General features: G+C 45.3%; 1 protein-coding gene across 2 annotated transcripts in view; it reads left to right on the top strand.

Annotated features, from left to right (window-relative positions):
* LOC119650291 (anoctamin-4) overlaps window positions 1-23,796 on the top strand; it is a 49,613-nt gene that overhangs the window by 6,603 nt on the left and 19,214 nt on the right. For both annotated transcript variants that reach the window (XM_038052923.1, XM_038052922.1), the window contains exon 2: window positions 16,336-16,794. In XM_038052923.1, the coding sequence (XP_037908851.1) occupies window positions 16,348-16,794 (447 nt within the window). In that variant the 5' untranslated portion in view covers window positions 16,336-16,347. The remainder of the gene's footprint in view (window positions 1-16,335; window positions 16,795-23,796) is intronic.

Raw genomic sequence — 23,796 nt, 5'->3', positions numbered from 1 at the left:
ACTCCAGGCACCGCGGTTTTGCGCCGAGGTCCACCAATTCGATATCCTTAAAAGCTGTCTGGCGTCCTGACCTACGTCATCGCTCCATCTCAGGCAGGGTTTGCCTCATGTTCTTTTTCTATAATAGATATTGCCCTTATAGACTTTCCGGGCTGGATCATCCTCATCCATACAGATTAAGTGACCCGTCCACCGCAACCTATTGAGCCGGATTTTATTCACAACTTGACGGTTGTGGTATCGCTAATAGATTTCTTCGTTATGTAGGCAAAGGAATCGTCTTTTTCTCTCGAACGCGGCCAAAAGTTCGCAATTTTTCTTGCTAAGAACCCAAGTTTCCGAGGAATACATGAGGACTGGCAAATATGATATAATAAATTCAACTCTACTTTTTCCCTGATCTCAGCATTTTATTTTTGTTTTATTGAGGATAGTACGAAGTACGTTGGCTCAAACCCACCTCCTTTATCTGGGCTTGTGACCAGCATGCTATGTTAATAGCATGGCGGAGGACTTCTCTTCCTCCTTTTCCCACAATAATCTTTCTGAGTACAAGCTGTTCTATGCCCTTCGTCATGGCTACTCCATCTTCCTCACAGACAAACTGGACGAACCTAGTACCATAAGTTTTCTTAAACATTTCTTCAACATTGAACTCTGAACTAAGCACGATCCCGTACAATCTACAAGAAGGATCTCAAGGAGGTCATTTTCCAATTCCTTTTTTTAAGATTTTGTGAAATACAAAAGCTTATTTTAGTCAGTTCGTTGTCTATTTGTCTGTCGATCTCTTGCACTTTTTACAACAACCCTACTATCTATCACAGCTTTTATTAGATTTGTTAAGATCACAAAACTTTTACTTCTATACGGATCTAACTTTTCTGGCCAGTGGACGAGACTCAAGTCCCTCATCAAGGATACCCACTTGGGCCCGCCTTGGACGCGGAAACCAACATGCCTCCATCGATCAAGCTTCCTAGATCTCAACGATCAGGCAAGGGATTCTCCTACTCTTTGGGAAAAGTTTCGGATTCCCAAGATTTCCGTACGACTGCAAGCAGTAGATCTGCAATAATCGATGGTGCAAGCCCCGCGGCTTTGCTCCGTTTGATTGCATTGATGGCCGAAATGATTTCTCTTCTACTTAGAGGAACAGTTCGCATCCGCATGTTACGGTGAATAGGTGTTTCACTCACAAGAGGAGGAATATCACCAGTTGTAATACACATGTAATCATGAATAAGCAATCGACTGTTAACGTCCTTTACAGGAGTATAGAAAGGTTTAAAAACACATGCAAGCTCTTTCGTGATGCGGTATACACTCCTGAAATCACTCCTCGTAACTCTCCAACCCAGCGGGCGGACGCAAAAGGCAAGCAACCATCAGAGGACAATCTCTATGAAGACCAATGTCAGGGCCTCTTTTCTTACACAGGAGACTAAATTTACTTCTGAAAGTGAAGTTGCCAATCTGGTTGATCGCACAGCGTCGGTAAGTTGAAACCCAACTAATCTTATGGCAAGCTCTGTGCTCGAACGATGTGTCATAAATGACCAAGTTGCAGAAATCCACAAACCTCCCACTATTATCGTTACGGTCGCCAGGACCGTGTTTCCGCATTACCTGTCCGAGCAATGTCTTGTCAGGGCTCACCTTGGCATTCAGATCACCCATCACGATCAAAATGTCACCTTAAGAAAACCTCCCCTGAATTGCTTGTAATACCTCGTATCTTTCTCCACTATATTGGAAGTCTCCGTTGATGTATAGCATTATACAATTGTGATATTCCTTAACTTGGACCGGAATCAAAAGTCGAAAGTCTGTCAGAAACCGGCCCCGGGTCAAGAGAGCGCGCCTCGCCATTAGAAGCAACCCGCCACCAGATTTGCGTCTGTTACCACTTCGCTTAGACACCAAATATCGTTGGAATCCCCACTTCAGTTGGAGAAAGTGAACATTCTTATGGCCCTACTGCTTTCAAGGAGCACATCCAGAAACAAATCACATTCCGTTTCCGATAGCTAAAGGTCGTAGTCGTGTGGTCAGTTCTTATCCGAGGTCCTACCTACCTTGAGCTTGGTGAGGGAGCTCAGTAAGGAGGATTCTCCGGGAAACCAGAGGTGACACCTGAAGCTAAGCGGTAATTAAAACACCAAGCCAAGGTGACTACCGTGCCGAGGATTGAATGGTCACAGGGATTAAGATGTGGCCGTGAACGGTGAACCAGGATTACTAGGCGACCCCGATTTTCAACAAACCATGTCTCGGCGAAAAGAATTCAACCGCACTTTGATCATGACGATCCAACCCTGAGTCTAGGCTCAGATTCGCCACTTATTCAAGTGGGAACCAACCCTATTGGGACCCAGTCCTTAACGGACGAGCCTAAGCAGTGCCCTTCTGTCAGTATTCCTGACCCCCGGCTCCAATCGGAGGCACCTGCTGAAGCTAAAGTTTTACCTACAGGTAAACATCTGTTTTTGGGCAGCAAACAGCCCCAGAACAAACAGCCTTCGGGCAAAACAATGCATCCGGGCAAGAAACCTTCCGTCAAACCACCTCCGGGCAAATCACCTCAGAGCAGACTACCTTCTGGCAAAACACAACCCCCGAATTGTGCCAATATTGAAAGGAAATTATCGTCGGGGGTATCTGCGACTCAAGGCAAACCAAAGGGGCACTGATCTCCTGACGATTCCAACTCTTCAGCTCAGATGGCTACAAAGAAGGCTGCACATTCATGAACATCGAAGGGGCCTTCAACTATGCCTCATTCGCGGCCATTTGTAACAAGCAAACAGTCTGGAATCGCTCCGCTGTTATTCAATTGAACCCTTCACATGCTAGAGTGTATTAAGATCCACATATTGATCGGACAGAAGTCTATTGAAGCAGGGCGTCTTAAGGGTTGCTCACAAGGAAGAGTTCTCTCTCCGCTGTTATGGCTCCTGGTAATGGACGCCTTGCTATGGCTCCTGAAGGGCACAAACGTCTTCGCACAAGCGTTTGCAGACGGCCTAGCTGTAATAATTATCGGCAAGTCTGCGGGAACAGTATGGGATCGCCTGAATGCAACTCTGCATGTAATCCATAGTTCACGTCTCCATAATGGACTCACGGTGAACGCTAAGAAGACTGGACTAGTTATTTTCACTGGGAATGTCAAATGATGATGATGATGATGTCAAATGGGGCAGCTACACGCTACCCATCTTAGCAGGAGCGGAAATCCAGGTGGCACAAACAGTCAAATATTAAGGAATACTTCTCCACTTCAAGTTAACGTGGAAACACCATATCCGGAACAAATACCTAAAATCCTGGAGATTGTTCTGGTGCTGTAGGACTGCGATAGGTAAGGCCTAGGAACTTTCACCGAAACGGATTCATTGGATGTATTCATCCATAATAAACCCCATTTTAATGCATGCGTGCATCGTCTGGTAGCCGAATGGGAACTTTGCTAACAGCAGGAAGCTACTGACACAGATTCAGAAGGTCAGTTGCCTAAGTATTATTGGAGCAATGAATAGTTCGCCGATCGTGACACTCGCAGCTATTCTAAATTTACCCCCAATCCATTTGAAGGTAAAACGGAAAGCAGCTGAAGACGCATATAATCTTGATACCATTGGCGCCTAGAAAGGCGGCCGATCATACGGTCATGCGTCCATCTGGATATTTCTTGGCAAACATCAGGTGGCTCGATAAATGGCCACGAATCTTTTGAGGTTACAGACTTAATAATCCTCACCAACGGGTCAATCATGGCAAACGGATCGAACGCAGGGGTGTTCTCGGGAAGTCCGAGTATGGAACGGGCTCGACCTCTCGGAAAAATGACGACCATATTCCAGGCGGAGATATATGCCATTTTACTGGCAGCAGAAAAATTTTTGCGGCAAAAATGGAGGGGTTGCCTCATTCGAATCTATTTCGACAGTCAGGAAGCATTATCAGCACTAAACCGCAACGGCATATCAAGCTAGTTGGTGTGGAGCTGTCATCAGATGCTGCGGAAACTTGACCGACTGAGCGAACACATTCCTGCTGTGAGTTCTAAGGCACTCAAACATCGCTAGTAATGAGGAAGCTGACAGACTGACTCGCCAAGGTTCCGAATCCACAATGGTGCGGTCAGAACCAGCTTTTGGAATCCGGTCATCCACTGTCAAGTCTATTGTGAAGGGTGAAATTGCAGGGATTCACGCAGCCGAGTAGAGAAAATTGAACCCTTGGTGGCAGGCGAAAATCCTTATGAAGGAACTTGGGATCGCTAGAGCGACATTTTCATTGTCCCTTAAGAAGTGGGACATGAAGATCCTAGTAGGGCTTTTAAAGGGACACTGCTCCTTAAACTAATCATGGAAAAAATTAGAGTGTTGGTCTCCACCATATGCAGCCAATACAAGGAGGAAGAAAAGACGGCGCTGCACTTCAAATGCAACTGCCCCCCCCCCCCCCCCTTGGTAAGGTTTTCCTCCGCGAAGAGTCTGCGCATTCTCTGTCTCTGGAGAATGTTCTCAGATTCGCCAAAATCTACGAATGCCGTCGGCGAGATGCCGATGAATAGGCAATCTCCAGGAATAGTACAATGTGCCTAGCAGCTCCACCTGCTAACTTAAACCAACTAACTAGATAGAATGAACGAAACAGTGTTGGGCAGAAGAGGCGAAACAAGTATTCATAAATAAAGCAGTCTTCTGGATCGCTACTAAAATTTCAAAACGTTCTACATACAGATAGGCATACTTTCAGGTTGCAGATTACCAGTGACCTAATCTGGAGGCTTGCGTCTGATGGTCAGGCTTTGGAGAAGCACCTCCCAACGAAACGCAACGTTTCCAGAAATAAAAAACCTCAAAGAATGCCGCTCAAATAGTTTAGTACAAACACTGCACTGCTCAAGGAATTTACTTTCGTCGCCCTCCTAGGTTGAAAGGACACTCAAGTCAACCACCAGTTATAAGTAGCTAAAGCTTACGTGGCAATCTACACAAATAATTGCTACTTTGCCTCTATTCGAATGCATGCTCTCCATATATAATTTTGAAGGATTCACGTGTCTAGCCCTGTGGGGCGGGGCAGATGACGTTCGATATGAATCGTAATAGGAAAGGGAGAATTTTATGTTTAATTTTCAAAGACGGAACTTAAGGATATCTCATGGCAGAAGGAAGTCTTAGCCATGAAGCTCCTTACTATCCAAGGTCTCATTTTTATTTTATTATCCTTAATTCTGAAATTTTTATTTGTGCCTTTATTGTTGAAAAATTTTCAGGAGCTAATGGCTACAAACGTAAAACTCCACTATTGTCCTCCGACCGATGAATCATCCTAAGGATCCCTAACCAATCCACCTAACTAGAATCTATTAAAGGTTCATCTAAGTATCATCCTACGACCGTTTACTCTATTCTCTCGAATTCCTATAACTTTCTGAAATAGATACATGCTTACGTGATAGGAAAACATGCACCTCACTTTCACCAAAAAATTCAACAAGGATATCTGCGTCCTACGCAAAATGTAAATTAAGACTAAACTTTTCAATAATTCACCGAACGTTAAAAATTTCAGTTGTGGAAACTGAAATTACTTTCCCATTTCCAAAGGAAGCTCTTCTGTACTGTGGTACCCTCATGATGTGTATGGTATGTCCCCGCTGAACCAACAGAACTAATATATCCATTTGTCCATGTGTGTAAGATTCCATTAATTCCTTTTCAATATATATTCTTTATAAATTTATCATGAGTAGCCCACATAGACACATAGCTAACCTTGAAGTTACAGTAACCACATATGTACTCCCTTCAATATGTCATTGGGACAGTTAACTAGCTTTTTTTCCAGGTTACTCCTCCCTTGTCCTGCTGCAGAGTTAATCCTTTGGTCTTCTATGGCGATGTATCGAAAGGACTGCATATGTCAATGGTGGCTATTTACATGTCTACGCATGGTACACCGTCAATGGTCTGGTTATCAGTCAGGCACGTTTTATTGCTGACCGTAATCAATAGTGTATTGATTTGGGGTTGAAAAAAAAAATGTCCTGCGGAATGATTTATAGTCTCACGAGTTTACTCGCTGAACAATTATTTCTACTTTCAGAGTGGGAGGATTAATGTCAGCGTCTATTTTCACACTTTCTACGGCAATATTTGCCTTCCTGCTTGCAGTGAAGTTGACGATTCAACAGGAATACCTGAAAAGGTTAAGGTTAATGGACGTGACCTTTATATTACGAACTAGGATTTCTTTAAAATTTTTTCTAATCAGTTGAAAGATTTCAATCAGTCTTGGCATGAAGTTCAGTTTTCATTATCCAAGCTTGGTGAAACATGGTTCAGGTACCATCCCCTTCCATGTTGCAACCAAAAGGCTTGTAGTTTCAACAGGACTCTCACGGTTGGCCCTCCCTCGCCCTCGCGCTCTACACCAAATAAATAGTCATAATAACAATAACATTTCTTTCAGGCAGAGCGCTCTGTATCAAAAAGTCAATCACATGCAATCCCCTTTGAGGGTAGCTTCTATTATCCTGTCTTGCTGTAAACATGCACCACCATATCATGTTAATAACACGCGTTGCTATTGACCTTATTAGACAGTCACAATAGGGCATGTTCCTTTTTAGTGCGATTCGAATTCAAAAATACTAAATGACCAGCTACCACGTTTCTCTAACATAGTGACCCAGAAAATAGCTTTACGTAAATGATAAAAGGCTCATGGATTATCAATAAGGAGCCACAACAAATTAAAGGTAGTACACATGCATATGTCCCTTAGTCCTTTGGAGTACGTATGAACCTCATAACACAATCATTCATATTGATACACATTCAAAATTAGGACGCATGATATGTCCATGCATCGGACTTCTTATCAATAAGTTAATGGGACAGTGAAGGATAAATAGGATATGGCTATTTAATTATGATGGGTTGCCGTAATACTAGAGGTTTGACAGTTTGAGCAAGAAGGACTTATCTTGATTTCGGTTACAAATGAGAGTTTTAGAAAACAATTCATCTGTCCGGCTGAAGTATGTTTACTCAATCCTAGATGATTCAGGAATGGCCCCTACTATTCACCGAGACAAAGGCTAAAAAATAAGAAGGATTAGTATCCTGGAAGATTCAAAAATGAAGCCCCTTCATTAATGATGCGAAGAAATTCCAGAAAAAAATTTCAGGAACAATGCATTTCCCTAAGTGATAGTTTAACTTCGTCAGTGACCAGTGAGAATTCCCACTATAATTCGGAGGTCCTTTTTGGTGTAGTTTAAGCAATACTTTGTGCGCTTGGGTTCATATCCCCAAATAAGCACCCTGGACGGCTCCATTCCTGGTAGACCTACCCAGTATAGTTCTTTCAACCGCTCCTCTTCATTTTTTAATGTCATAACCATGAACCCGATTCTACTGAAAGGTTTCTGGCCCATGCGAAGGCATCTCTGCTCCCTTCTTCACCAGTTCGTCCGCTACCTCATTGCCTTCCAATCCAATATAACCTGGAACCCAAAGTATTCAGAGTTTTTTAGAAATCTGACCGTATTCAATCTCTCAAGACATTCCCACACCAGCTTAGAGTTCACTTGGTTGGACCTCTGCTGTAAGGGCGCTTCCCCTCCTGTGAGGAATCCGTCAGTGTATCAAGTAATCAGTCACTGGTTTAAGCCAAATATAACAGTCACACTTTTCCAGTTTGCATTGTTACTCCAACGTGTTTCAAACTTCTTATCGAAGTGAAACCTCGTTGTCATGTTATCCCTACCTGGTACCAATAATTAAAAGTACCCCCTAGGAAAAATATCAATTTTTCTTCAATATAGGTAACTCCCCGCCTCACTACTTCCGGGCATCCTGAAAATTACCCTCCTTGCCTGCACCTGTATGTGCAGATGGAGAGGGATTAATCCCAGAAGGACCTCCAGGGTCTAAAAACCCACACAGTACTATTTCTTTCCACCCTTTTGAGTACGAACGATGTTAGGAAGTTGGTCTGAATTTAGGATGAAAAGTATCCTTTTTACACGCTTTCAGAATGAAGACCACCTTTGCCGCCTTTACCATCCTTAAAGGATACCCTTGGCTGATTTCTAGGCCTTTCTGGATTAATGCTTTTAAGATACTATCTTTTTTTTTTTGTGCGTACACGGAGGTGGAAAATCTTAGAAAGACACGTCCGCCGCTGCTCCGCCGCCCGAACGCCGAAACTACAGCGGGCGCGTGTGGGATTCACACCCACTAAAAACCACCCCCGATCTCTCCAGCCCCAGCCCCGCGGGACCACCATTGAGGTATTACTTCGCGGGGTAGGTTTGCTCTTAGGCACTCATCCTTCTCCTATTTGCAGCTTTCCTCCTTCTTTGTTCCTTCAGCACCTCCTCCTGCATTTCGATGATTGCGGAACCAACCGAAAGCCACTTCTCCTCGGAATGCAGCATTTCAGTAACCAAGCTCTCCGGGGTTCCGCTCCTGCCCAGCACCTGGTTTAAGCTCCTTCTCTCCATCGCAAATCGTGGGCAGTGAAACATTACATGCTCTGGATCCTCCGTTATGCCATCGCATCTGGGACAGTTCGGAGAATCATCCAACCCAAAGCGGTGCAGATACTACCTGTAGCAACCACCGTGTCCCGTGAGGAACTGGGTAATGTGGTAGTTGGTCTCCCCATGTTTTCGCTCAAACCACACCCTAATGTTGGGAATGAGCCTGTGCGTCCACCGACCTTTCGTAGACTCGTCCCATCTGCGTTGCCAGAGATCAACTCTGACCTTGCCGCATTTCTACGCTTTGCATGCCCCTCCATATGTCTTACATTGTACAGGACACTTATTTCTTTGGCCAGAATATCAACCGGGATCATGCCTGCCACCACCAATACTGCCTCATCTGAGGTGGTTCTAAAAGCGCTGCAAACCCTCAAAGCCATCCGCCGGGAAACCGAGTTCACCTGCTTCCGTCTCTGAGAGTTTGTAAGCGCCTCTGCCCACACAGGCGACGAGTAGAGCAAGATGGAGCGCACCACTCCGGCTAGCACCAACCTTCGGCAATGTTTCGGTCCACCAATATTTGGCAACATTTTTGCAAGTGCCGTGGTGGCACTGGCTGCCTTTTGGCATGCATACTCTAGGTGTTCCCTAAAACTCAATTTGGTGTCAATTATTACCCCCAGGTATTTGATAGCCGGCTTTCATACGACCGTATGTCCACTGACCTCCACTTTTACAGTGTTATTTTTCCTTCGTTTCGTTATTAAGACAGCTTCCGTTTTCGAGTCCGCCAAGGTCAGCCCGGCCTTTCCTAGCCAGGACTTTACCGCTCTTACTGTTTCCGTTGCGTAAACCTCCACATCTTCTGGGTGTTTTACTGCAACAACCACAGCTAGGTCATCAGCAAAGCCGACAATCGTAGTCCCCTCTGGGACGGGAAGAGCGAATACCCCATTATACATGATATTCCACAACAGGGGACCAAGTACCGATCCCTGTGGTACCCCAGCTGTGATAATGTACTCTTTGAGGCCCTCATCCGTCCCGTACCAGAGAGTCCTCTCTGAGAGGTAGTTTTCCACCAAATTCGCTAAGTATTCGGGGACACCTATGTAAGCCATTTAATTCTATTCCAGTTGGCCGAGTTGAATGCGTTTTTGACATCCAACGCCACCACGGCACAGCAGCCACCAGAAATCAGTGCACCTTTTGCCAGGTTTACCACCATGCCAATTGCGTCCACCGTAGATTGGGCGCGTCAGAAACCAAACTGGCGTTCCGACAAACCATTGCTGGCTTCGACGATGGGCAGGAGTCTGTTGTGGATGACTCTCTCCATCATCTTCCCCATTGTATCCAACAGGCAGATAGGACGATACGACGCTGGGTTTCCAGGTGGCTTGCCAGGCTTCGAAAGCAACACCAACTTTTGCTTTTTCCACTGGGCAGGGAATATTCCTTCTTTTATTCACGCCTCGAAGGTGTGGGCGAAAAGGTTGGGCCTAGTCTTCACTGTCAGTTTCAAAGCTCGGTTGGGGATGCCATCCAAACCTGGGGCCTTGTTGTCACCGAACCTACCACATATTTCCCGCAGCTCCTCCACAGTTACGGGCGGTATTATGCCGTCATTTAGCTGGACAAAAATTTGCCTTCCCCTATTTTCGTGGTGAGGGAACAGAGTGGTAACAATCTGTTTCAGGAGGCACGGACAAGTCACCTGGGGTGATTTCCGCAGCCTTTTCATCACCACTCTGTAAGCCTCGCCTCAAGGGTTTATGTCGGCATGATCGCACAGCTGTTTGAAGCAGTTCTTTTTGCTCCTCCGAATGGCTTCCTTTAGGCGGCCACGCAATTGCTTGTTGCCTCCTCTCGACCGTCGCCACCGGGTTTTCCCCTGAGCCTCTGGCAAGCCTCCTTGCCCGAAAACATACGGCTCGCAAACTTGCGATTTCGTTGTTCCACCAGTGGTTGGGTTGCCTACTGGGGAACAATCGCCTTCTGGGCATAGAAGCATCGCATGCTTCCGTCACCCATCGAGTGATCTGGGTGGCTTTCTCTCCAGCCGTACCATTCAGGGATATGTCAGATTTGAGCACCGCGGAAAACGTGTCCCCCTCGAAAGCTTTCACTGTCCAGCCAAGCATACCACCTGGCATTCTGCGAAAACTCTTTTTCGAGCTCGCTCCGCCCTTGATCTCTATGCATATTGCCTGGTGGTCGCTGTGAGTATAGTCCTCACTGACATGCCAAGCGATTCTACTGGCTAAGATACCATCTAGTCCGGGGGTTTAATATAATAGATCCCACTGCCCAACTTCCGCTTCCGAGCATACCTCATTTGCCAGTTTCCATTTCTCCTTTCTTCCCCTTTTTTTCGTTGTTGAGATGTCAGGCAGAATGTTGTCACCATCCACTGTAGGCTAAGACCTTAGGAAATGAGTTCTGACAAGCAGGTGTATTCTGTCCTCCTCATTCTCAGTAAATGCCCCATCCTCCTTCTTCAAACAGACAGAAGATATTGCCCCGTCTTTGGCTATAGCTTTGTATAGCCTGGTTGCTTCTGTGGTTTGTTCGATCCCTTCACAGAATTCTTTGAAGCTGATCCATTTTGCTTGCATTTTTGTACCTTGGCCAGTCTCCTCCTCCTCTCTCTCATACTTCTGTTCTCATTCTGGCTGGGTTCCTATTCCACCAGGGTATATCCCTTGATGGCTTAACTGTCTTAATTGGACAGTGGGCCTCATATGCGTCAATGACGATTCTATTGAGGCCTCTTTCCACCATCATCAGTTCCAGTTTGCTCCAGATATCACCGCCCCTTTGTAGGTAAGCCATACTCTTGCCCAGCTACATTGCATAGGACTCAACCCGTTCTCCTAGGATTTCTTATAGTTCTTTTTATTTCAGAGTTGCCGTCAATGTCGAATATGATTATTCCGTGATCTGGGATAGATGACTCATCCAATACCCTCGAATTCTTGACCAGCCCGTTCATCAAATTATTTCCGAGAATTATATGTAGTACCTCTTGTCTAGTGCTGGTCACGAAATTATTGCACTTCTTCGATTGATGTCGCTGCTTCCCCAGACTTCGTGATGGGCGTTGGCATCACAGCCGGGGAGCACGTAACGCCGTCCTCTCACAATAGTTCACCAGTCGAGTGACTAGCTTCGGAGGGATTCGGATGTCGTCTCCTGCGAAGTAGCCCGACGCCTTTTGAGTGCTCCTCCCGGCTTCTAGTGAGACTTGGACAACCAGAAGGTCCTCGTTTAAGAATTCAGAGAGATATACATATTTTAAATTACATTTCAGGATGCAATCTCTTAGTTTTTCGCAAGAGGAGTCTCAAATTACCTGCATACTTCCTCCTTGCAGATCGCGAATCTGCCCTCCGTACATCCAGGACTCCTGAGTCAGCACTTATCCAATGTTCTCCTTGGAATTTTCCTCGCAATTACCACAGATACAGCTTTTGCATTGTGGAGGTTTATCTGGGCTATTTTAGTGTTCGCCATTGGCTCCGTTATTGTTTGGATGTCTTGTACACTATCGGAGTATCACCCCCTCCTTCGACAAGGCGCTTTCTTGCACGTCGCTGTACACCATAAGCACGAGAAGATCTAGGTCCAGGTTGTCTAGCTTCTGCTATTTACTGAGCAGCAGTCCACTTCCCTGATTGATCCAGTCATTTTCGCCTCTATGGCCTCCGAAATACATTCGGGGACCTTGGCAAGTTTTCCACTTGATGCCACCTAGGAACTGTCTTTCCTGGGCTTTTCCCTATCAAATCTATAATTGGTATGACAACCCCAACGTTTGATTGCCTCCGGGGATCGGTCATTCACCCCGATCATGAAGAGTCTACCCTTGCCCTCCACCTTGCTTCTGGAGGCTCTCCATAATCGTGTATGTCCATAATCGTGTATGGAACTGAGCGATTAGGAGACCCATGATTTCTTCGGTCTCTATTGCTTAGAAAGTAGCACAGCCACCATGTGTACTTCTGGTATATCATCCCAAGCACATGTCGACAGTTCTGCTTCTTCCCAGCCTGCTAATTTAGGAACAATAGTTCTAAACGTGTCTGCAATATCCTCGGTCACGCAGTCCACCAGTATGTGACTTGATGGAGCATATCTCACTGAACACAAGCTTCGCAGCCCATCCTTTGCACATCTGCCTGACGACCAGGTCTTCAATTGTTTCCGGCTCCTCACGAGTGTTTGCTCGGTAAATATTTTCGGCAGGATGGTCAGTCGAATGCCCTTAACCGCACTAGCGTAGCTAAAGGCGGGCTTCGTGATTTCTGCCTTCACCCCACTCCGACTCGGGTTTTCTAACCCCTTCGATTCAGTTTTGGATTTTTTGGAAGCATTTCCCTCATGTAGGCTAACCTTTACTGCTTCCCGCATTCCAAGGTCCGATAAAGATGGCTTAGGGCTATCCTGAACATTCTTAAGCACCTTCCCTCAGATAACGCAGGTACCATTTAGCACCTTCGCCACTGAGGTCTATCTCGTTCCTACCGGCGAAAATATTGATCTCCGTCGTGCTTTTGTTGTCCCTGCTTTTTGAGCAGTGGTCTTTATTGGTTGCTATCCTCGCAGTATGCGAATGCTGACCTTGGTTCCACTGGATATCGCCCCACCTGGCATGTGTAATCACCTGGCTCTCAATATTTCGGAGGTGTGCCTCCGCCTGGTTGGAAAGTTTGTGTGCAGTAAGGGATCCCGCTTGTTTGGTTTAATACGTGTACTCATTTGATTCCCACGAATGTGGGGGTTAGGAGGTCCGGCGTGCCATAGCCCCTCGTAGCACGGTAAGGTCAAACTCACTCAGGCGTCCAGGTATCAGTGAGGCTACGTTCAACTACAGCCCCTACTGGAAACTATCCAATGGACACTTTTCGCATGACTCCCCAGTGTAAATCAGTATCATTTTGTTAATAGTAGGGTCATCTGATGCAGGGAGTGGCTATCACCACTCAATGACGGTCTTGATAGACGATAGGCTTGGCCCCTAGAAAGCTACATATCACTCTAGAAGAGAGACAGCTTACTCTCAGTAAGAAACGGATAGGCCCCAGGGAGCTATATTCCGCGGCAGTATATCTGGCATAACTTACGCCAAAATACAAATGATAACGGACTGCGGATTATTCAATTAGCAGTGTCACATGATGGTTGTTGGAAGTACCTGGTTTGCACGGAAAGCGGTCCTCAAACATACGTGGGTTTCTCCATACGGGACCACTTTCAACCAAATTGACCACGTGCTGATTGAACGCCGCCACCTCTCAGCCTTGATGAATGTTAGAACATATAGGGGAGCCAATATAGACTCGGATCACTATCTCGTTGAGATCCAGAATCCAGCCTGACAATCAGGTGAGAGCAAATACTGAAGCCATTCACAACACAGCCATCCGTAACACCTATAAGGGGGAAATGGATGCCTCAACAACCGCAGCCGCAGGCGAGTTGAAGGTCCCACCAACTGAAGACGACGGAAAAATGCAGCCACCACCAAGCATAGAAGGAACAGTCCGTGCAAATTCAGCGGCTTGAAAATCATAAGCCCCCTGGAGCCGATGGAATTCTAGCCGAAGTGGTTCATCAACTGATGCTCAAAGTGTGGGACAGCGAATCAATGCCTGACAACTAGCAAAGGGGCAGGGGGCAATGTTCGAGGCCGGATAAAAGCAGGAGGATCACTGTCAAGACCATTCAACATCAATATGAGGATAGACGATTCCGTGGCCTACATAACGGCGAAATCTTTGACCGATACCATGACCGTCCGGTTTTGGATAAAATCCGGCTCAATAGGTTACGGTAGGCGAGTCACTTAATCAGTATGGATGAGGATGATCCAGCCCGGAATGCTATAAGGGCAATATCTATGGAAAAAAGAGAAGACGAGGCAGACCCTGCCTGAGCTGGAACAATGGCGTAGGTCAGGACGCCAGACAGCTTTCAGGGTTATCGGATTGGTGGACCTCGGCGCAAAACTGGGATGTATGGAGTTCCTTATTAAGGCAAGCCTAGACCGCATACCGGATAATGATATGGACCGCTTCCGTCTTTTCCTCCGTAAGTGCCAGTCTATTACTCTCTAACCAAACCTTAACAACACTGATTGCATCGCTTGAGTACAGCTCAAAATCTTCAAGATACTATGCGACCACAACCAGTGCTACGTCGTCAACGTAACACACCACCGTTGACTCCTTCAGAACCGGAAAATTAAGTACATTATTATGCATGATTTTCCATCTTTCGGCGAGGAATGAGCATCTGCTTGGTATCGACGCGTCATATGCTTATTTTGCCAGGGATAGCTCCATCCGTCGAGCTGCCTGCTTTGCTAAGCAGGTCTAACCATACCTCCAAGAAAGCTTGCTCCTGGTGTTCTTTTGTGTTTCAGCTTGCGAGGTGCGGATCTCCTGCCCTGTGGCTCGCTCCTTAGCCCAAATAACTCGCTAACTTACCAAGGCATACCACGTGCCAGCGCAGGGCTAACAAAAGTCAAATCTACTATTGAACCCAATTTCCCTTTCCGATAAGTTTTTACATCACCTTCGTTGGCCAGACCTCTGCTTGGCAGCATAAAAAGCGATCAAAAAAACCCCCCATGTCACCATTACTGCTGGCTCCTTATTGACAAATCCACGATATTTTATCCTCGCTTTGTTGATTTTTTGGCCCCCCCCCACCCCTCTCTCTGGCGGGCAGAGGACAATGCTGCTAGGGGCTGCACTAGCGATGTGTCTTTTTCCTGAGCTCCTTTTCGGGTGTCTTCCAGGAGCTCCGCTATTGTGCAATAAGGTCCAACAATTCTTCCATCTCCATTCTGCGACGTTTCAAATCCAGGGGGCGATGATGACAGCAACCTTCATTTTCTGAAGGACGACCCCGTACTTCATGGGTAGCCTTTCTTCCTCTACTATTGTCTTTTGGATGAGCCTTATCCTCTCCAGTGAGATGATTTGCGTTTCCTCCTGGCTAGGGAGTTCATCACCCTTTTCCCCGAGAAAAGGGGAAACTTTGCCCTGCCTGTCGTGTGGCTCCGTATTGACAAGAGGACAGAAGTGCTTTCAGGTTCAGGTTTCAGTTAACCTCCGTTACAAATCGCTTCGAAACTTTTTTCAAATTCACTCGAAACTGCTGATATATGTTTGATATGGCCTCAATTTATCTATCATAGGTAACCCACTCACATAGTTATCCTATATCCTTCCTACATAAAAAATGGTAACTCTATCATACGCCATGACAACTTTTATCCTGTCCCCCCCCCCCCCCCTATGGTCTCACAAATCCGAAGAACTTTAATGACTTTCATATAATATTTATAATGAAACCGGCAACAAATGTCCATTCAAATGACGGAATATATTCCTAATATAGAAACTACCATTGTTGTATGCAAGGATATGTCATAAGCGCATAAGTTTTCAGTTACTCTTGTCTTCACAGCAACTACGGAAGCACGGAACTTTTAAGAATTTTATAAGAAAGGATTTTATGAATTTAATAATATTATTCGGTGGCGTAAATAGAATAAATAAAATTAAATATTCTGAGTGACGAATTAATAATCTGCTCCAAAGGGGTCCTTATGAATCTTAGTTCCTTTTGTTGGGGCCTTGCTCCTTGTGAGTTACTGAAGACCAGTTAAGATGAGGAGCCAACATGAACCCGCCCCTTTTCAATGGACTAATTAGACGCGATCAAACAAAATTATCTTGAATTACTATTCTGACCTTGTCCCAGCTAACAACCCCCACAAAAACAGTGTATAACTTAGTTCATTCCTTTAGAGTGTGTAAGCTATGAGCAGTGATTCGGAAGCGTATGAACGCAATAAATCATCACCGCGTCGCCATTATTATAACGACTATCATTCAGATATTGAATGTGGTGGTGTCAATGGTGGAAATGGAAATGTGAATAATTCAAATGAGACCGGAATCGGTAGTAGTTATGAAAGTGTTACAGCTCATCGAAAGTTTCAACGTCTATCAACGCGTAAATTACATCGTAATTCAATTGCAACTACGTATCTATCTCCGCCATTTTTCAAATATGGCGAACATTCCAGTGATGAAAGTGATACAGGAAATGATCGTTTAGTGGCATCAAGTCCAGCTAAACATTCATCCCCTGCTGGGATAACAGCTTCATTCACGGGAGAGTATCGGAATATGAGTGGATTCAATCAGCGACCGAGACGATTTAGTCAGGATTCTGGGATAGTGACAGCGAAACATTCAGGCATGGTAAGTGGAACTATTTATGCAAAGGATATATACTTTCGTTCCAAGGAATCTAATTTCAATAGATATTGCTCCGGAATCTATATTCTTTTGATATGTATAGCCCCGCCTTGCTCAAGGACGCAAGAAGAAAATTCTAAACTGGGACGAAAATTATGCCTCCACTCTATTTCGGACCCATAAAAGACCCTCGTTCCCGGGAGGATTTACTTCCTTCCTGGTGGTTTTACGTGAGTTCCTGTCTCGTACAGTAAACCCCGTCGCCTTCTCAAGACATGGATTGATTTGTGGTCACAATCAGGGCCCTGCTATAACAAGGACAACGGTATCAATCTATACTGAGTGCATGGCTCAGCAGTTGTACTGTCATGGAAGCAAGGCCTACCTAAATCCCTACCGAACTACGAAGCACAGCACTAGAATTGAAAAACAACTCCACGTTTGAGGCCCGAAGGTCTCCTGCTTGCTTAGACGTCAACCACAACCCCTTATAAAACAAAAGGCGGCCAACCGCTAATAATCGGACTGAAAGTACATGAACCAAATGAGCCTCCTTGCAGGCTCGGGTCTGATCATCAGCAAGTCAAAGCGAGTACAACGTTTCCCAGTGCCATATGGTGGAGGTTTTCTTCGGTCATTTGGCTTTGGTTTGGCCCACAAGGGTCTTCCTCCCCGCCACCTCCGAGAAGTGGGAAGAAACTCCAAACAAAAGTCTTTAAACCAGCTGCACTGCAAATTGTCTAGGCCTACTTTCCTCCATTCCTTAGTTCATTCTAACTTATCTATCCATTGATATCTGTCTCCTTTCTAAAGTATTTCTTCAAAGTAATTAAATAATTCCACGCAAATGAGACCTGGAGAAAGCCTGCACCTTGTGAGTGATGAAAACGGATACTGTCCAAATGCTGCTCCTTAACAACAACAAAGAAGGAGCAAACCTCAGTTCAGTCACCACGTCTGATACAAGGCTCGAGTCTACTGCGATCAAAAACTAACCCACGGATGAACAACTACCTCTGGACAAAAATTGCTCTCGAGCCTACCTCTGGGCAAATCGCCTTCATGCATGCCATCTCCAGGCATACTGCCTTCAAAAATTTCTCCTTGTAATGTAGCTGTTGAGAAGAAGCTGCGATAATGATCCAAACCGTCAACTAAACGGTACCATTCCATCAAATTACATAATAACAATTCTCATAGATTATGACAAAGCCACCCCTTGCCGTAAGAACTCCATTATTGCAAATTTTCATTAAAAGAAGGAGATTTGTACCCTTAAACCCCATCCCCATTACTCGGTCAACCTTGGAAAAAGTCTCTAAGCTGCAAACGTCCAATTGTTTTTCTGCTGTATTTCCATATAGACAGTTTTTCGGGAACCATTTTTCCCCTTTTCAATCCGAATGCTTAGGGTTCGTCTGTGATCCTTAACGAGTCGCTCACTATACGGGGGGAACATCCCGAGGTGCCCAATTAATAGTTCTGACCTGGCAGTATAAGAAGGTCCTCTCGGTGAAGAGCAAACCCTGAATGACCAGTGGTAGCTGTGACGTGTATCAGGAACCAACTCCTCCAGGACTTTGGTCAGTAGTGTACATTGAATCGGTTTTAATAGACCACATTGCCCGAACGAGCGCAGAATCGTCCGTGAGTTCCGGGATCAACTAAGGGTAGGTCAGGTCTCAAAGAACCATGCTAGAGGTTTGTATACCCATTTCAGACTATTGCAGCCCCTCCTTTTGCACAAGGTGTGCTGGTAAAATTCCCATAGAGAACAAAAACAGAACATCTCAAAAAATCAATGAAATAGCAGGGAAGAAGGAAGAGTTGACTGCGTTTGGACAAAACACCAAAATGCGTCGCCCAGTGAAAGAGGTAGCGAGGGTTGAAACACCCATCATGACACCGGGTCGCCAAATAAACAGGAATCCCTAAAAAGTGACGCTGCTGCAGATCCAGAGACGACAACTCCAGTATCTTGCAGAGTTCCTGTCCCGAAAAAAGCCAAAATAAAGTCGCTGGACCTGAGCAGGTGGGTTCGGGCCGAGCCGAGTGGAAGCGTAGTCGACTGTCCTAGCTAGACCCTGAGAAACAAGGCCCATCAACAAAGGTGCAACAGTGATGAAACGTAGGCAAAGGCGTGATAAAACGGGCTGATGGAACGGCTACTGGAACGCATTTCCTTCTACAGGCGAACATGAACAGCAGCGAAAATCGCGTGAAAAGAAGGAACAGCTGCACTCCCCGCTGAGAGTACTGTAAACATCAAATGGATCGCAGGTAGCCACTGCAAAACGAATTCAGAAAGAGGAAGACGCGTCTGAATGAGACTCTATTCAAGTCGCCTCCAGGGCCCTAAAAAAGGAAGGCAAAGAAAGACAAAAGGAAACTACACGCTTCGTCGCCAGAAACCCATCTGTACAAAGTCAAGGGAGCTACAAACGGTAACAGGAAGGAGGTGGAAAGAACAGTGGACCAGAAGTGTCTTCCGCACGAGGAAACGAGGAGTGACGGAATCCTCGTTGAATTATGAATTATGGGGGAGAAGACTCCAGTTTCACCTCAAGTGCTCTCTAGAAATTCGGGGGAGAAAATCGGGGCTGTGTTTGGTCTTCAGGGGGGAATTGGAAAGGGCTAGGACGCAGCTAGTATGATCCGCATTCCACAAATTAACATGCTTCGGAGTGTAACCGCTCACTGACCTAGTGCTAATCAGCGAGCAATACCGGAACAAGGACTCGGTTTCATTACATCTAAACTTATCGAGTACCGCTGCCAGCTGGGAGGACGGCACTTGACTTCGGATTTCCAAAAAAATCCAAATGCTTTCAAAATATTAACCAAAAAAACCTCCTCTTAAGGAGTAAATCAAGCTGAGTCACGAGAAAACCAAAGACCACCTTTTCAAGCTCCTCGTTAGATGCTTAGAAGCAAGCGGGAAGCAAGCGTTCAAAGAAGTTAAAACGCTATCAGACGATTTCGTTCGGAGTAAAATACATGGTACCAACTTTTATAATTGCCATGCAAAATGGCGATGACTTCCACACATGGGCAAACAAGTGGGATTACAGCCATGCTAAAGTCAGAGTACGTAGGCTGTTTGAAACCCTCACATCTCTGGAAATAGGAATTGCGAATAATGATGGGCAGGCCTGTCAAGAGGGGCTGGAAAGGGGGAGTTGGATTCTCCCTGAGCCCGGAGTTTCTACGGGGGCTCGAATAGAAATTTCAATGAGAAGCAGGATTTTATGAGAGCCCCGCAAAATGTCCATCCTAGGTCACTACAATTTCCACCCTGGGCCTAAATTGTTCCTCTACGGCCCTGACAATGAGTCAAACACACAGAGCAACGCCAGTATGGGCTCTATAACTGACATAACGTTCACCAGATGTTCCCCCTTACCTGCGACGAAGTGGTGGATTAACAAAGAATGTACATACAGCCATCATCAGGCGACTGTGTTTGAAACCGAAGAGAATAGGAAGGAGCAAAATCCTAAACTGACAGGACCAAAATGGAGGTATAGCTTCTTCGACAATAATATATTCGACCTGATGATAAATTCCACCAATATGAGTCAAGGATCAACAGAAAATTTGTCCAAACAACTAAATCAGATTTTTTTAGCCCCAACCGAGGAGAGTACTGGGCTGGAGAGGTTCGTCTTACTATTGTGGAATAAAGAAATTGAGGGACTCAAAGCAAAATCTCCCGAAGAATTGTTCAACGATCGAGAGGAAGACTGGACTTCCAAGAACAACTCTCCACATTTAGAGAACTGAGGCTCAACCTGCAGAAAGAAGGAAAGAAAGTAAAAACAGAAGCTTTAAAAATCTCCGCAAGGAAACCGACGTACAGGCCACATAGTAACGATGTCTAAAATAAGGGAAAGGAAACAAATGACCTTGAGGTCCCTTCGTCCAATATGCCTTCTGGGTACAGTGGAGAAAACCCCCGTTCGATATGAAAAATGCCTTCAAATCGTCAAACTGGTCGTCGTTCGTCAAAATAAATACTTTGCCTTACCAAAGAAACATAGTGGTTAGCGACAGGAGATCAAAATGCGACGCCGACGAAGGTACCAAAATACTAGTACTACAACATGGTGGCATCGTCAGCACCAAAAACCAAAGAACCAATAGTATCACTGGTCACTTAAAAATAATAAAGATTGGACCCCGTTGATAACTTCTCCTACCCAGGGTCGAACAACAACGGGTAGCAGCTGTGACAACGAAGTCCGCACACGATTGCTGTTATCCAGCAGAGCCTATTTCAGTTTACAAAACCTCGAGACGTCTCACGATAGGGTCAAAACTATTACTCTTTCCAGTCCTCATATAATCCTGGGAGACTTGGGTTCTTATCATAGCAAGAAAAATTGAGAAGCCTTACCTGCGCTCGAAAGAGGTAACCTCCGAAAAATTTTTGGATTCCTGGACGATGGAGGGATGGATGGATGGACAACTCCCTAGCCTTTATAACTTCAAAGTCGGGATCGTCTAGTCTTAGATGAAATCCAGCTCAATAGGTTGCGGTAGTAATCTGCACATATGTGGATGATCCAGACCAGAAAATCTATAAGGGAAATATCTACAGTGGTAAAAGAAGTCATGGTAAATCCTACCTGAGGTGGGCCAGGACACCAGACAACTTTCAGGAATATCGAATTGGTGGACATTGGAGCAAAAATCCAGGATGTTTGGAGTTCCTTACTAAAACAGACCTAGACTGGATATCGGTGGTTGTGGTGTTAATAATATAATGATCCCAGATGCGTTCTTTTCCATTGTCCTAAATTCGAGACAATTTCCAGCCCCATAATAATCATTATCAAAAGGAGACTAGATGACCCACTGAGGCGCTGAGGACGAAAGTATGCCATGAGAGTATAGTTACAGAAATACTCAAGCCAAAGGAAACGGGGCTTGTAGTTACCTCCACTTTGGCAAAGCGCCAGAATATTGGAGGAAAGAAGTGCAAAAGGAAATTCAAGAAAATCTAAACAATGAGAGCCTAATATCAAGCCCAGCTCGACAAAATAATACTAAAAGGATTAAGTCCTTGGAGTGCTACTTGAGTACCTGCCATGTAGGCCTAACCCTACAATTGTCTTCGGACACGAATTGATTTGGAGACCACAATCAAAGCCCCATTGTGACTGGCGTAGCAGGCTCAGCATTCATACCAGTGGATGCGAGGCGTTCCTAACACATCCACCGAAACAAGGGATATGGCGCCCGAGTTGTACAACACTACTCCACATTTGCACCCACAAGAAGTAATGCCCACCATATGAGCACTACCAAACCATCATGAAACGCGGACAAGAAGGCAAGGACCACAAATAGTTGAGCCGAAAACACAGTCCCCAAAAAATGCTCTGAGACATATGAACTAGAAGGGCCTGTTCACACGGTACCAGGTAACCTCTAAGCATGAATGCTTAAGGGGCGGGGAGACGAGGATGATTTCTATTGAATTGGTACTCTTCAAACTGAATCTCTTCCTCGCCTGCCCGCCATATTTTCACATCTTCCCTCTATTCACCTATTTATTCAAAGATGAAAAGGAATCATCTAACTATTCGCAAACACTGAGTACTATAAGCGCTGGGAAAGGGAACCATTTGTGTAACTATCCACAAACGCGGAGTACCATCAGCGTTTGGAAAGGAACCATTTGTGCGTCTATCCCCGAATTCGGAAATCTCTGGCCAATCATGAAGTAGTTTTGATGTCCGCGAACTATGTATGATAAGAAAAAAGATTGAAGGGTTCGGCCAGGGCAAGGGCAACTCATCAGATGCTACTTCACCTTTGCCCTGGAAACAGCGTAACCGAAAGTGACAACATCCAGCATCAAATGGATGTGGGCTTAGGATTCCTCATATCCCAAAAAAAATCTAGCTTTAGCCTAGCTTAGGCTCAAACTAATGGCGGTTTTAACTTGGATATAATTGGCACACTTGTCGTGTTTTTGCGGTTATTTAAAGGAGCGTTTTCCACCTGTTGTCACTCTCGGTCACGCTGCTTCCAGGGCAGAGATGAGGGAGCGTCTGATGAGTTGCTTCTGTCCTGGACGAAACTGTCAGTCTTTTTTTCTTTTTGTATGCTTGGGTGCTATGCCTCAAACGAGGGGTCCGTGGACTAAAAAACAAGGGAGTAAATTGCTCTCCATTTGGTCCGGTCCAATCGGTCTCAGAAACGTTATCAGAAAAGCCCAGAATGCAGAAAAGGATACCATGCTATTGGGAGTTATAAAATGTCTATGATAAAATTAAGATGGGCGAACCACTTAGCCCATTCCCAAAAGTTAGCTACTTCAAACGGGAAGACCATATCAAACTAGCCGGTGTAGAACGACTGTCCAATAGTGCCTCAACTCGGTCGACTGAAGAAAGCGTTCCAGATGTGGATAGGAAAGCATTCGACCCTCGTTGGCTCTGAAAAGGCTGAAAAGTTTTCTTCATTATTTTGAAACCAAGGCAAGGTTTTGGTGTCATGCACCCTCCGATAAGACCCTTATAAAGTTCGTGATTGCAAGACCTCGCACAAGTTAATGCCGGCAAACATAAATCTTTGGTAGCGAAGCTTAGGCCGGTTTGGTAGCATCCTTATTGCTTCTCAAAGAAAGGAGAGAAAGGAGTACGAGCAATAATATCAAAAGTCACTTTAGACCTTTCGTAACGAACATGAGGCTTGAGGGATGATCAGAGAAGGAATTCTGAAGATTTTACCAATCTTTTTACGATTTGGACTCCAGATCCATTATGAATGGCACCCAAAGTATGATCCTTTGCCAGTGAACCTGCCAGTTACCTGGATCTGGCTGAATCAAAAGTGACAGTTGGAACCCTCAAATGTTCAACGATATGGGGCTGCATCGATCGTGGAAAAACTGCCAGAGACCTTCTTCGATGGTATGGTCACGTAATTCGGGCTAACGAGAATTGATTGGTCTAAAAATCAAAGTCGATGGTAAGCGACCAAAAGGCAGGCCGA

This window comes from Hermetia illucens, chromosome 2 (genome assembly GCF_905115235.1).
Source record: "Hermetia illucens chromosome 2, iHerIll2.2.curated.20191125, whole genome shotgun sequence".
Taxonomy (NCBI): domain Eukaryota; kingdom Metazoa; phylum Arthropoda; class Insecta; order Diptera; family Stratiomyidae; genus Hermetia; species Hermetia illucens.
This window is presented reverse-complemented; position numbering and strand designations above follow the sequence as displayed.